General features: G+C 38.7%; 1 protein-coding gene across 1 annotated transcript; it reads left to right on the forward strand.

Moving 5' to 3' along the window:
* Positions 1–2292: 2292 nt before the first annotated feature.
* On the forward strand, positions 2293–11903 carry casq2 (calsequestrin 2). The gene is made up of 11 exons (XM_086051457.1): positions 2293–2751; positions 5002–5086; positions 6328–6428; positions 7152–7263; positions 8330–8403; positions 8475–8605; positions 9161–9206; positions 9296–9350; positions 11148–11248; positions 11322–11396; positions 11489–11903. Exons 1-11 carry the CDS (start codon positions 2515–2517, stop codon positions 11672–11674), a joined length of 1203 nt encoding a protein of 400 aa, XP_085907583.1. The 5' UTR covers positions 2293–2514; the 3' UTR covers positions 11675–11903.
* The last annotated feature ends 492 nt before the right edge of the window (positions 11904–12395 follow it).

A 12395-nucleotide genomic window follows, 5' to 3' on the forward strand; every position in this document is an offset into this window, starting at 1 on the left:
TTTCTATTTTATTTATTGAAAATTTCGACATTAATGTATTTTAATTCCAAATAGGGTATGTTCATATTTTATTTACTTACATTTAATAAAACTCAAATATATAATTTATTAGTTGTAGTAATTTGCCAATCTGCATGCCACTTAAAAAATAGTTATACTATAATCTACTTCATTTATTATTTTACTGTACAGTATAGAGATTTTCCAGTTTGATTGTATTTTATTTGATTATTTATAAACTTTTTTCTATTGTTTTATAGATTAATATTTTTTGGATTTAATTGAAATTCTGTTCCATTGTATTCTATTATATTTAGATACTTGATATTTACTGTATATTATTCATACACATTTGTTGTTTTAATTGATTTCTTTCTGTATTTTATTATTTCTTATCATTATTATATATAGCATTTATATTTGTTATTTAATTGCATTTATTGATTTTATTTAACTCATGTTCCATTTTATTTCAATTCATGCACATTTATGGGGGATTTAGGATTCTTGCATATTTTCAGTTCTTTACCATCCTGATTTTACTCGACGTATCTTCACTTCCTACAAATCTTGCTCTGTACTGCACATACAGCATTCAAGTATCCATTTATCTATCTTGAAAAATGTTCCTTGTTTGTCTCCCAGCTAGCTGTGTGAACCTGACTGCTCTTCTGGAAGACCCCCCCGCCATCCCTTCGGGGTGTTTTGGATCATCACCATGCTAACGGGAGGTGCAATGGTACTGCTGGATGGGACCCAGACGGAGAAGATCCTCTGGAGTGTCATCAGGTATTTGTCATTCAGGATCACATGTTCGATGAATGTCAGAGCGGCAACTGCAACATACTGACAAATGAACTCAAACTGGGGTATGGATTCACTGCATATTTAGGATGTGCAGGTGTATGTCATGTTGAGGCTATCGAGTGTAACAGTCATTGAACTTTGTGAATGTGCCTTGACTTGAGAGGACATGAGTGAGGCTCAAACAGAGCCCGTTAATGTTGTTAGTGCCTCTAAGTGAAAGTGTCTGCTGTGGAAAAACAGAGCAATACATCAGCCTCAAAAGGCTCTGTTTGCTTTCCTTCTTTGGATTCAATCAAGCGTTGCTTGCTGTTTGTTTATGAGTCTTGTCACTTTTGTCTTATTTGTTCCCTACTTATTTGTGAGACCTGCTGTGCTCTTTTTTCTGCCTGTTTTTGGAGTCATCCATCCATCCATTATCCATACCGCTTATCCTCACAAGGGTCGCGGGGAGTGCTGGAGCCTATCCCAGCTGTCTTCGGGCAGTAGGCGGGGGACACCCTGAATTGGTTGTCAGCCAATCGCAGGGCACACAGAGACAAACAAACATCCGCACTCACAATCACACCACGGGCAATTTCGAGTGTCCAATTAAGCTACCAAGCATGTTTTTGGAATGTGGGAGGAAACCGGAGTACCCGGAGAAAACCCACGCAGGCACGGGGAGAACATGCAAACTCCACGCAGGGAGGCCGGAGCCGGGATCGAACCTTACGACCTCTGAACTGTGAGGCGGACGTGCTAACCGGTCGACCACCGTGCCGCCCTGTTTTGGAGTAATTTTGCCTTCAATTTTTTTTTTTAAAGTATTTCTTTTCTGCTTTTTGTGAGTCTTTGTGCCTTCATTTTTGTCTTGATTATTGTCAGTAGGTTTCTGGGGGAGCTCCACTTTTCCCTTTTCCTGTTTGTTTCCTGATGCGTTGTGGGTCCCGTTGCCTTCATTTCTGTCTTTAGGTGTTGTTCTTTATTTTTATTGATTTGTCTGTGGGTCTTGATGCCGTCACTTTGTTCTTCAATTTGTCTTTTTGCATTCGCTTTCGTCTGCAGTGTTTTTCTCTACTTGTTTGCGGACCTATTATTCAAAAACATTTGTGGCTTTTAAAGACATTTTTTGGCAAAGTCCTTCCACACGGAGCCCTAAACTAATAACAAACATAATGCTAGTAGGTATTCAAGTTGCCCTTTTGCACACACCTGTCGGCAGATATGAGCTGTCATTTAAAATACTCTGCCGTTATCTCCTCAAAGTGCTAAATCACACTTTGTTTTTGGTTTGCTCCCAAAATAACCAAACCCCGCTAAAGCTCGAGATCACGGCCATCCAGCCGTCCAGCCCCCAGTAAGCCGCCTCTCTTTCTCACTCGGACGTTTATTTTTAGCCTTCAAACAACTGCTCTCCTAAAAATGGGCCTACCCCTCACGGGCGGAGGTGGAGCACTGCTATGTATGGCTTTCCTTCTTCTCGGTCAGCCCCCTACACAGGCCGGACCGTGCGCTCCTCTGTCGAGGCGTGAAGGAGCAAGAGGAGCAGGCGGAAATAAAGGATGCACGGAAAAGTGGGATTTCTTGGGATAACTCGGGACCACTGATGGACGTTTTTCTTGAACCTTCACACTTCCTCTCATAACCTCTCTCAGGGCCCGCGTGACCTTTGCGACTAAAAACCCAAAGCACACTTCTGGGACTTTTTGGAGCTTGGGACTGAGGACCATGCTCACCCTCTGGTTGTTCCTGCTCCCATGCCTCGGCCTGGTGCCCGTGGCCCCTGCCGAGAAGGGCCTGGAGTTCCCGCAGTACGACGGCAAAGACCGCGTTCTGGACATCAACGACAAGAACTACAAGAAGGCCTTGAAGCAGTACAACATGCTGTGCCTGTTCTACCACGAGCCCGTGGCGGATGGCAAGGAGCAGCAGAAACAACATCAGATGACCGAGCTGGTGCTGGAGGTTCGAGGAATGAAGCATGATGGGAGATACGCTCCTTTTAAAGAAACCGAAATAATAACCCTTATATCTTACGCATTGGGGATGAATCGTGGTGTTTCTAATTCACTGAACGTATTGCAAATCAATAGGCTTGAAGAGTAGGTTCTCTGCATGCAGACGGACATTCCCGAAGTCAATGCGGAATGGAGTTGCTTCTCATGCGACAATCAAAAGAAAAAAATCAAACTGTAATATAGCACGTCTACTCAATTATTTATGTTCAAGTACACACTGACACCTGAAGGCCACATTGTTGCGGCCTCAGGAGGAGGGAGTCAAGTTGCAGCAAGGCTCCAACAGACCACTAGATGCCACTCGACCAATATCATGCGCTTGAAATTGTTTTCACGATGCAGGAGCTCGCTGACAACACTGCAATGACTGGAAAGGGTCAGTAATAATAGTAAAGTTGATAATTGTAATAACATAACTTTAGTAAATGAGTAACTGTATTTGCATATATCTTCTTGAGTCTTTATCTTACGGTGTATAAAAACATTTTCCAATCCATTTATTTAAGGTTATTCCAATTGATTTAATTGAACTTTACTTTTTGTGAACACATACATTTTTCATGTTTGATTTGGCTCTACACAATTTAATTTCCTTTTGTTTACATTCCAGGTCCGTAACTTGTATTCAACTTATATTAAGCTTAATGTATTTTCAAAAATATATGTTATTCAATTGTATTTTATTTCATTTTAATTACATTTCAGTTCTGTAAGCCTTTTATTTTACTTTATTTGATTCAATTTCACTTAATTCAGTTATTTTCACTTTAGTTGACCTTAATTTATTTTACATTTTATTTTATTTGATATCATTCTCTCAAAATTATTTATATTCCAGTTCAGCATAATTAAGTTAAGCGTATATAAACATGTATTTTTTAGTTGAATTTAAAATAAGTTGTTTTACTGTATTTAATTTAATTATATTTCATTTAAATTTTACTCTATTTTCAAATTTGTTTAAACTCCTGTCTTAGGGTGCAGTATATGAACAGGCAATTTAATTTTATTTTTTTTATGATAATACTATTTTTTTTAATCGATTTTATTTGCATTTTATTTCTGAAGTCTTAGAGCAGGGGGTCACCAACATGGCCGCCTGCAAGCACCACATAAGTAGCCTGCTAGCCTCTTCTAAAAACAACTCTAAAAACAAGTGATGGGACATTGTGATTTCCTGGGAATGTTTTACAAGTGATCATTCAAAAATGCAAACACCCTCAGAGTTTTATAAAAACCCAAGTGTTGCATATCGCCATTTATCTTCCCTGCCATGTCAGGTTAAATCATGAGAGAAATGTGAGAAATCATTGTCTTCATATAGAGGAATATCATTAATATGAATAACCTAGAATTAAATGTAATTTGAGCAAATTTATTTCAGAGGTGTGTATCAAACTGGTAAGCCCTTTGCATTAATCAGTACTGACGAAGTGTCTCTCCATTTCAAAAAGTGACTTTGTGATACAAAGAGTTTCATAAATGATGTTATCAACCCATATACATTTCCAATTCAAGATCATTTACAACACAGAATACAGATTGAAGTCAATCCCCTTTGGAATCGCACACTGTTGGAAACAATGTGCACAATGCAGCTCATGTTACACACAGACCAGTCCTGACCTCTTGCTTCATGTTGACTTTAATCCCATGCCAGCAATGCGCACTTGATATTTGCTAGTGTGCTTAACCATTATATTACACTATAAAGAACAACAAAAGCATCCATGGACATTTATGGCAACAAGCGAATTGTTTATTCCTAAACGATTTGCTAAATTGTTTATACTTATATCTTTAAATTGGGGTTCAATACAAGGAACAACAGTTCTGTAAAATCTTTCTTTGTTGTGAAATGCGGGAAAGTCAACTGCCCCAAATGATTGAGGGACAGAATTGCAGCCTTACTGTACCTCCATTTGTGATCCAAATGCATTGTGATCCAAATATAAATCACCGTGTCAGAGCGGGATCGTTCACATCGCAGCAACTGCCACACTCTTACTTTTGTGCTATTTTTAGAACAATCTGGCTAATTATGTAACTATGTCTCTGTGCCCTCCAGGGTACAACAATCTCCCCTTCATCTTCCCATTAAGTGGCTGCACCAAGTCATTAAAAGACCGTAAAATGGCATTTCAAATTTGTCTCATGCATGTTTTATTTTTACTTTTGGCTTGTGTTTAACGTGCAGCTCGTGGCTCAGGTCATGGAGGAGAAAGACGTCGGCTTTGGAATGGTCGACTCCCAAAAAGATGCCAAGGTGTCGAAGAAACTAGGCGAGTATACACCATGTGAAAGAGTGATGATTTTATAAATATGATATAGCTGTGTGTTAATTATTTCACTCACCTCATTGACTACACAGTAATTTTCGTAGATAAAAAGAAAAATGATTAAAAAAAATTAAAATTGACTCAAAAACTCTCCTTGTAAAATTTACTTTGCATTTCTGAGTGGAAAAAAAAATAATAGTTTATTTCAAGTAAATAACTCTCCAAATATTTTTCTGTATGAAATTTACTCTGAATATTATTCTCTTCCTCGTGTAAATAATTTTACTTTGTTTAGACTGGGACCAAATATAGTCTTTTTAGACTAAAATATTTACTGCGTACATAGCAGTGTTTGTAAAGGGCTAACATGACACAATTATAATAACAATGATGATAATCTGATAGTGTTAGTTACTAAATAATCGGCTTTACATGATCAGAATTTTGGAGTTGATAGCCAATCCGCAAGTTTAAAAACTGATCACGGATCCGATCACAAGATGAACCAATCTATCCAATCAATTTAAACAACTTGTTTTTTTACTGTACAGTTGACCCCACTATTCGAAGGCCTGGCTCACCAATAATTCACCAATAAATATTCTTCCCAAAACGCTGATAAACATTCAATACATGTAAAGGGGGAAGGCCTAAATATTAAACAAATATTGGGAAAAATGTGAAAAAAAATAAATAAATACATACGTTGTATTTGCTGACAAATATAGTAATTGTATTTACATTTTGGTTCCGTAAGTATCTGAACTAGAGTATATGTAATTTTAAAAATAGGGTAATTTTATTATATATAAATAGCGTAATTTTATTATATATATTTTACTTAATTGTATTGAATTTTTGTACGTAGGTTTTACTTACATTTAAGTTGTGCTGAAAATACTCAAATTCTTAACAATTGTACTATTTTAATAATATGATATGATATATGATATAATAACATGACATATGATTAATAATATGAAACTGTTTTTAATAAAGTTTGCTCTTTTGTTGTCAATCAATTTTGTATTTAATAGATTTAAAAAGCAATTGAACGTGCAGGGACATTTTAGATGATTTAATTTAACTTAATTGAATGTAATTTTGCTTAATTTGATTTTTTTATGGGTTTTTTTCAGTTCTGGAAATCTTAGAGTGAGCACAAGAACAAGTAATTTGTAGTTATTTTGTTTGATTTGATTGGATTTTGTTTAGTTTGATTTGATTTCCATTTTCTGTGTCAGGCCTGGAGGAGGAAGGCAGCGTGTACGTGTTCAAGGCCGATCGTGTGATTGAATTTGACGGCTGGCTCTCTGCCAACACCCTGGTGGAGTTCTTGCTGGACGTGAGTTCAACCACTCACAAGACCTAATTTCAAACCATAACTTGAGACCCTATCCCTATCTTGAAACCCTACTTCAAAACCCTAACCCTAACTTGAAGCACAAATTTGGAACCCGCACTCTGACTGTCTTGAAACCCGAACCCTTTTGTAAAGCCCAGGCTTGAAACCCCAATTTGAAACCTTTAACATAAAATGAAAGAGATACCCAATTTGAAAGCATTACCCTGTCTTGGAATCCTAATTTTAATCCTAATCCTTTTTTAAAGACCTAATCTAAAACCCTTACCCTAATTTGAAAGCCTAACCCTGGTATGAGTCATAATTTAAAATCCTAACTGAAGTGAACCCCTAACCCTAATTTGAAAGCCCATTGAAACCCTCCTTTAAAACCCAACTTTGAAGCCCTGGCCCCCTTCTTGAAACCCTATTGTGAAACCCTAATCTGAAACCAAAACACTGTTTTGAAACTCTAATGTGAAACCCTAACACTGTCTCGAAACCCTCATTTGAAACTCTAACCATGACTTGAAACTGTACATCTGTTTACAGTAAAACCCTAATACAGGTTTCAACATCTAATTTCAAAACAAATCCTTATTTGAAACCCTAATATAGAACACAATTTAAAATCATAATCCTGTTTTGAAACCATAACTCTTTCAGACGCGCTAAGCACTGTGCCATTAGAATGCCAAATGAAATTTCTATATTTCATTGTGGCAGCTTTTGGAGGAGCCTGTGGAAGTGATAGACAACGCTTTGGAGCTGAGGGCCTTCGACAGGATGGAGGAGGACATCCGCGTCATCGGTTACTTCAAGGGCGAGGACTCAGAGCGTAAGGGACAAGAACGAGAAGTTCCCATTTTACATTTTCAAAAAAAAACAGGTGACGTTGTGCCAGTTGTGAAAAGGGCTCAATCTTAATCCGCCCAAACGCCAAAGAAAAACAGCAACGTTACAATATGCAAGCTTGGCCAGTAGCTGTACAACATCCATAACTTTGTCGAATAGAAAAAAAGGCGCTTTTGCCGTCATTATGTGGCAACTATAGGAAATTACCAATCTTTTTGGATTGGCATCAAATACGTTGTAAAAAATCACAATTTGTATTTTGGGGCAAAAACAGCAATTTAAGGTTGATAAAAATGGATGGCAACCATGTTAGTTAGCACAACAAAGCAAGCAAGTTGTTTGCTCTAAAATAATTAGAGTTGTTTTACTTTCAGTATATATCTTCAAGTAGGAGTTCAACAGTTCGCCCAGATTTTTTTTTTGTTAGCAATGTGTACTGGTGATTTTACCGTACTAAAAAAACAGCCCAATGACGAATGTGATAAAATTATTTGAACATAGCAATACCACTACAATCATGTCCTTACATTAAATATAAAATGTATACCAGAGGGAAAGAAAACCTTGTAATCTGTTGAATCTGGTATGGGTCATGGTGGTAATTACGAAACAAAAATATTTTGTGTCGGGTCTATGTCTGGAGTATTTGACCGGCCATAAGTAATTTTGCCCATTCTACATTTTTCTTTGATGGGGGGTTGTTAGTGGATGCCACCCCCCCACCCCCTACCTCAGGTGGACACCCGGGACCACCGCCTCTTTTGCCTGCCACTGACCACTATAGTGTCTTGGTGCCGCTGTGTCTACTATCTGCTTTCAATTAAAGGAACACAGTGCTACTTCATCAGTGCAATTTTGCCGCCTCATCTCAGCGGATTTGCGGCTCCATTTTTATCCCATCTGCTCAGCGCAGCTGCTGTCACATCCGCGACCGTGTGTGGGAGCGCAAAGCGCGGCTCAAAGTTCATCTATTTCTGACTGGGCGACGTGCAAATGTCACACTAATAGAGGAGGAGGCTTGTGAGATAACGCCCTTCTCGCATCTTTAGATTATGACGCGTTCAAGGAGGCCGCCGAGCAATTTCAACCCTACATCAAGTTCTTTGCCACCTTTGACAAATCTGTGAGTGAGCGCGCAAACATTCCGTCGTCTCCCTGGTGCGCCGTGTGTTTTGAATGTATTCATCACTTCAGGTGGCCAAAGAGCTGACCCTGAAGCTGAACGAGGTGGACTTCTATGAGCCCTTCATGGAGGAGCCCGTCACCATCCCGGGAAAACCTCATTCTGAGGACGACCTGGTCGAATTCATCAATGAGCACAGACGGTAAACAAACAATGACGTGGAAACAGGAAGTGCCTCCTCACACGGATGAATGCTCAGGAAGGCTTCATTTATTGTGTGGCTTGACTGGGAGTAATTAATTAGTTTAGCTTGAAGAAAACATACAATAGCTGAAAAATACACCTCTATATGGACCTTTTCACTTTTTTGTCAACATTTCCAACACACGGGCATATATATATATATATAAAATATATATATATGTATAGCCGGGATCGAACCCACGACCTCTGAACTGTGAGGCACGGGAATACGGCTCAGATAAAGAAAACAGGTCAGCCGTGATTGGTCGTTGTGAGCAGTTGCGATGTCATTTTCAGTTGTCAGAAGACAAAATGGCCGCCCCCTGAGATGGCTAAAAACGAGTGCATTTTGCTGCTTAACTTATATTCCTCAAACTCTAAATTAATCAGAATACCGTGTTTCAACTAGTGGGCCTGCTGGGAACATATTCTTGAAAAAAATATGTTTGGGTTGACTTTCGCTTTGAATGTGCTTTTCATGGTGTTGTATCGTTACTCATTTGTGTGTCTTCAGGCCCACTTTGAGAAAGCTGCGTGCAGAGGACATGTTTGAGACCTGGGTAAGCTGCAATGGAAAGCAAACTTTAGCAACGGCTAATTCATCACCGCCTCCCCTCGTTTTTACTTGACGTGTTTGGTTTGTTTTCAGGAGGATGACATCGAGGGCATCCATATTGTGGCTTTTGCAGAGGAGGAGGACCCAGGTAAGCGAGACCTTGTCATTGTCTGAAACACCTTTCATGTCCTTCAGCATAGGTGTCACACTCAAGACACTCAGGCCAGAGCCGACCCACTATGTTACTTTATGTATTTTGTTTTCCTTGACTTCTGTTCAAAACAAGTTTTCTAATAATCACATAATCAAATGCAGGCCAATCATGCATTATGATCGGGCAATTTGTAAGCGACTAACAGGACATGTATTCAGATTTTTTGGGTACGAAGCTTTACAGAGGCCACATTATGACAGAGAGATGGCTACCCCTGCCCACAATAATATTGAAAAACATTTCAGCTTTTGCAGTTACATAATGAGAATTTGATGGCTTGGTACCATTTCTATTAAAGGAACTCAAAGGACTTCCTGTTTGGACAAACAAGGAGACAAATTCAGATGTTCGTCATTATGGCGGAGTGCCCCTTGAGCATACTAGTTTTCGCGGAAGTCGTATACATGGAAAAAAAAATATCATCAAAGAGTACATTGTTGTTTTCCATTTCCTTTTCCAACCAATGTCTCAATGTCTCCAACTGTTTTTTTTGTTGATTTTTTTTAGCTGAAGGAAAAAAAAACAACTGTGTCATTCATCAATCTATTTTATCTCCCACAGCCGTGATAAATTGATGGATTCCTTTGTTATGGTTAGGATTCATTATATTCCATCACGTGGTATTTTTCTGGTTCTGGCACTGTCAATAACAGTTATGCTCAACTGGTGGGTCACAGAACCATTTTAGGTGGATGGTGGACAGGTAAATAAACATTTCAGAGGGTCCTAAGGACCTCCAGAGGCATGAGATTCGTAATGAGGTGCTCTGAAAGGCACTTTCAACATGTACGTACGTGTAATTTAAATATGATTAAAATATATTTTAAGAGGCTGTTTTTGAACATTGTTTACTTTATTGTTCTTAACGTCTATTAATTCGAGTCCAGACTTGGTGACAGCAGGAAAATGCGGTTCCTTATGTGGCAACAGGTGCTTAAAGTAAAGTTCTGTTTGGTCCAAATCGGCTCAACCGATTTTTTGAGGCTGATGCCGATTCTAATATTTGACAGAATAAAAATCTGATAATCGATTAATTGGCCAATTCATATTTTAAAAAATGAATAAAATAACTTTTTTTTGGTTCCTTAACTTATAACAGTTAAGACATGAATTACATGCAGAACATTTGACTGTTTTACGTCATGATTACTCCTTTAGTATACTGTATGTGTAATTTGACAACAGAGAAAAATCTGTCCACAGATATTTTGTTTTTGCTGATTTTTTTTATGGGAAGGAATGTTTGAATGTCCTTATCTTTGTCTTATGTTGTAATGTGTTGATGTGTCAAAAAACAACAACAATCTGTTATTCTTCCGCCTTGTAGACCGCACGCCTCACCTGAATTTAAAGGGAATGAGAAGAACCCCTTTGATTGGCCGGGAATCAAATAGTCCGTGTTCACTTCACACAGTGGCGCAAACGGCTATTTTTGCCTACGAAAATGACAATAGAAAGGACTTGCACACAATTAGACTGCACTTTGCTCTTGACTTGCGCATGGCAAGAAAATAGGTCCCTCAATATCCTCACATGTTGAAACTACACCATTTTGTCGGGTTATTCTGCCTCATGCAAACGTTAGCTTTCGCTACAATGGCAACTGTGGTGTTATTGGAGACTTCTGGAGACTCTGAGACTCCATTTATAGCAGATGATGTTGGCCTCTTTGCGCCCAGACTACAAATGAGTACGGCCACTGGCTGATTAGCAGTTTGTCGTTCCTCACAGACGGTTTCGAGTTCTTGGAAATCCTGAAGGAGGTGGCCCGGGAAAACACACACCTGCCTGAGCTCAGCATCGTGTGGATTGATCCCGACGACTTTCCCCTGGTGAGCATTCATACATTTTACATGCCAACAAGAAACGGAAGATCATTTCAATCAATAACTTGAATGCCTCCAGTTGATCCCCTATTGGGAGAAGACCTTCAAGGTGGATCTGTTCAGACCGCAGATCGGAGTCGTCAACGTCACCGATGTGAGTCCAGCAAGACATGGTGTGTGTGAGTGTGTGGCATTATCAAGTAACACTGTGCGTGTGCGTGCGTGTGCGTGTGTGTGTGCGTGAAGGCCGACAGCGTGTGGATGCTGATGGAAGAGGAGGAGGATCTGCCCTCGGCTCAGGAGCTGGAAGACTGGATTGAAGATGTCCTCTCTGGAAAAGTCAACACCGAGGATGATGATGATGATGAGGATGATGATGACGACGACGATGATGACGACGATGAGGACGACGACGACGACGATGATGAGTAATGGGCATATTTGAACCGGTTGATTCTCGTGACCCCCAACATCAGCAATTCCACTTCAGAACATGTGAACAGTTACTGTATATGATGTGTATTTAATAAGCATACATGTATTTTCGATACAGTAAACTGACTAGGTTGAGGTTTTGTGACAGTTCACACATACGTCACACTGATCATGACAGTCATACATAAAATCCATCTGTTAATAAAAACACAGTAAAACAAGCAAATGTGTTTTACCTCTGCACTCACCAACCTGGGCGCTCTATTTTTCTTCTCTCTGCATTTTCTTTCCTCAGGGCCATATTTATTATTTACTCACATACTATAAACTCGTCGGTCACTTCATTAGATGATTTAGATGATTTTAGATTCTTTTTGATAATGTTTTAAAATGATCTGTTTGCATACTGAATATGAAGTTGTATATTGAAGTGAGATCGATTTTATAACCCCTATATGGCTTTTCTGATCTCACCTGCACAATTTCTTCCAATAACACTGGTTATATTGTTTTGTTTTCTATGTGCAATTAAATACATACGAATAAATTATAGCTGACGGTCACTCAAAATTCACCATCTCAATACATTTTAATATTACATAAGGAGCAATCAAAAATGATGATTAATATACAAAATAGGTAGGAATTGGCCCTCTAAAAAGTATGTATTTGTTTTTCTTGATTTAAATGCGCATTTATATTATGAATATAGAACAAC

This window comes from Filicampus tigris, chromosome 14 (genome assembly GCF_054856515.1).
Source record: "Filicampus tigris isolate MCC_2025a chromosome 14, RoL_Ftig_1.0, whole genome shotgun sequence".
Taxonomy (NCBI): Eukaryota; Metazoa; Chordata; class Actinopteri; order Syngnathiformes; family Syngnathidae; genus Filicampus; species Filicampus tigris.

Excerpts from the sequence above, each read along its gene's own strand:
- casq2 (XM_086051457.1), top strand. The coding sequence starts at position 2,515 with ATGCTCACCCTCTGGTTGTTCCTGCTCCCATGCCTCGGCCTGGTGCCC. Across the intron at positions 5,087-6,327 it reads CAAGGTGTCGAAGAAACTAG|GCCTGGAGGAGGAAGGCAGC; the intron begins GCGAGTATACAC and ends TTTCTGTGTCAG. Across the intron at positions 9,207-9,295 it reads AGGACATGTTTGAGACCTGG|GAGGATGACATCGAGGGCAT; the intron begins GTAAGCTGCAAT and ends GTTTGTTTTCAG.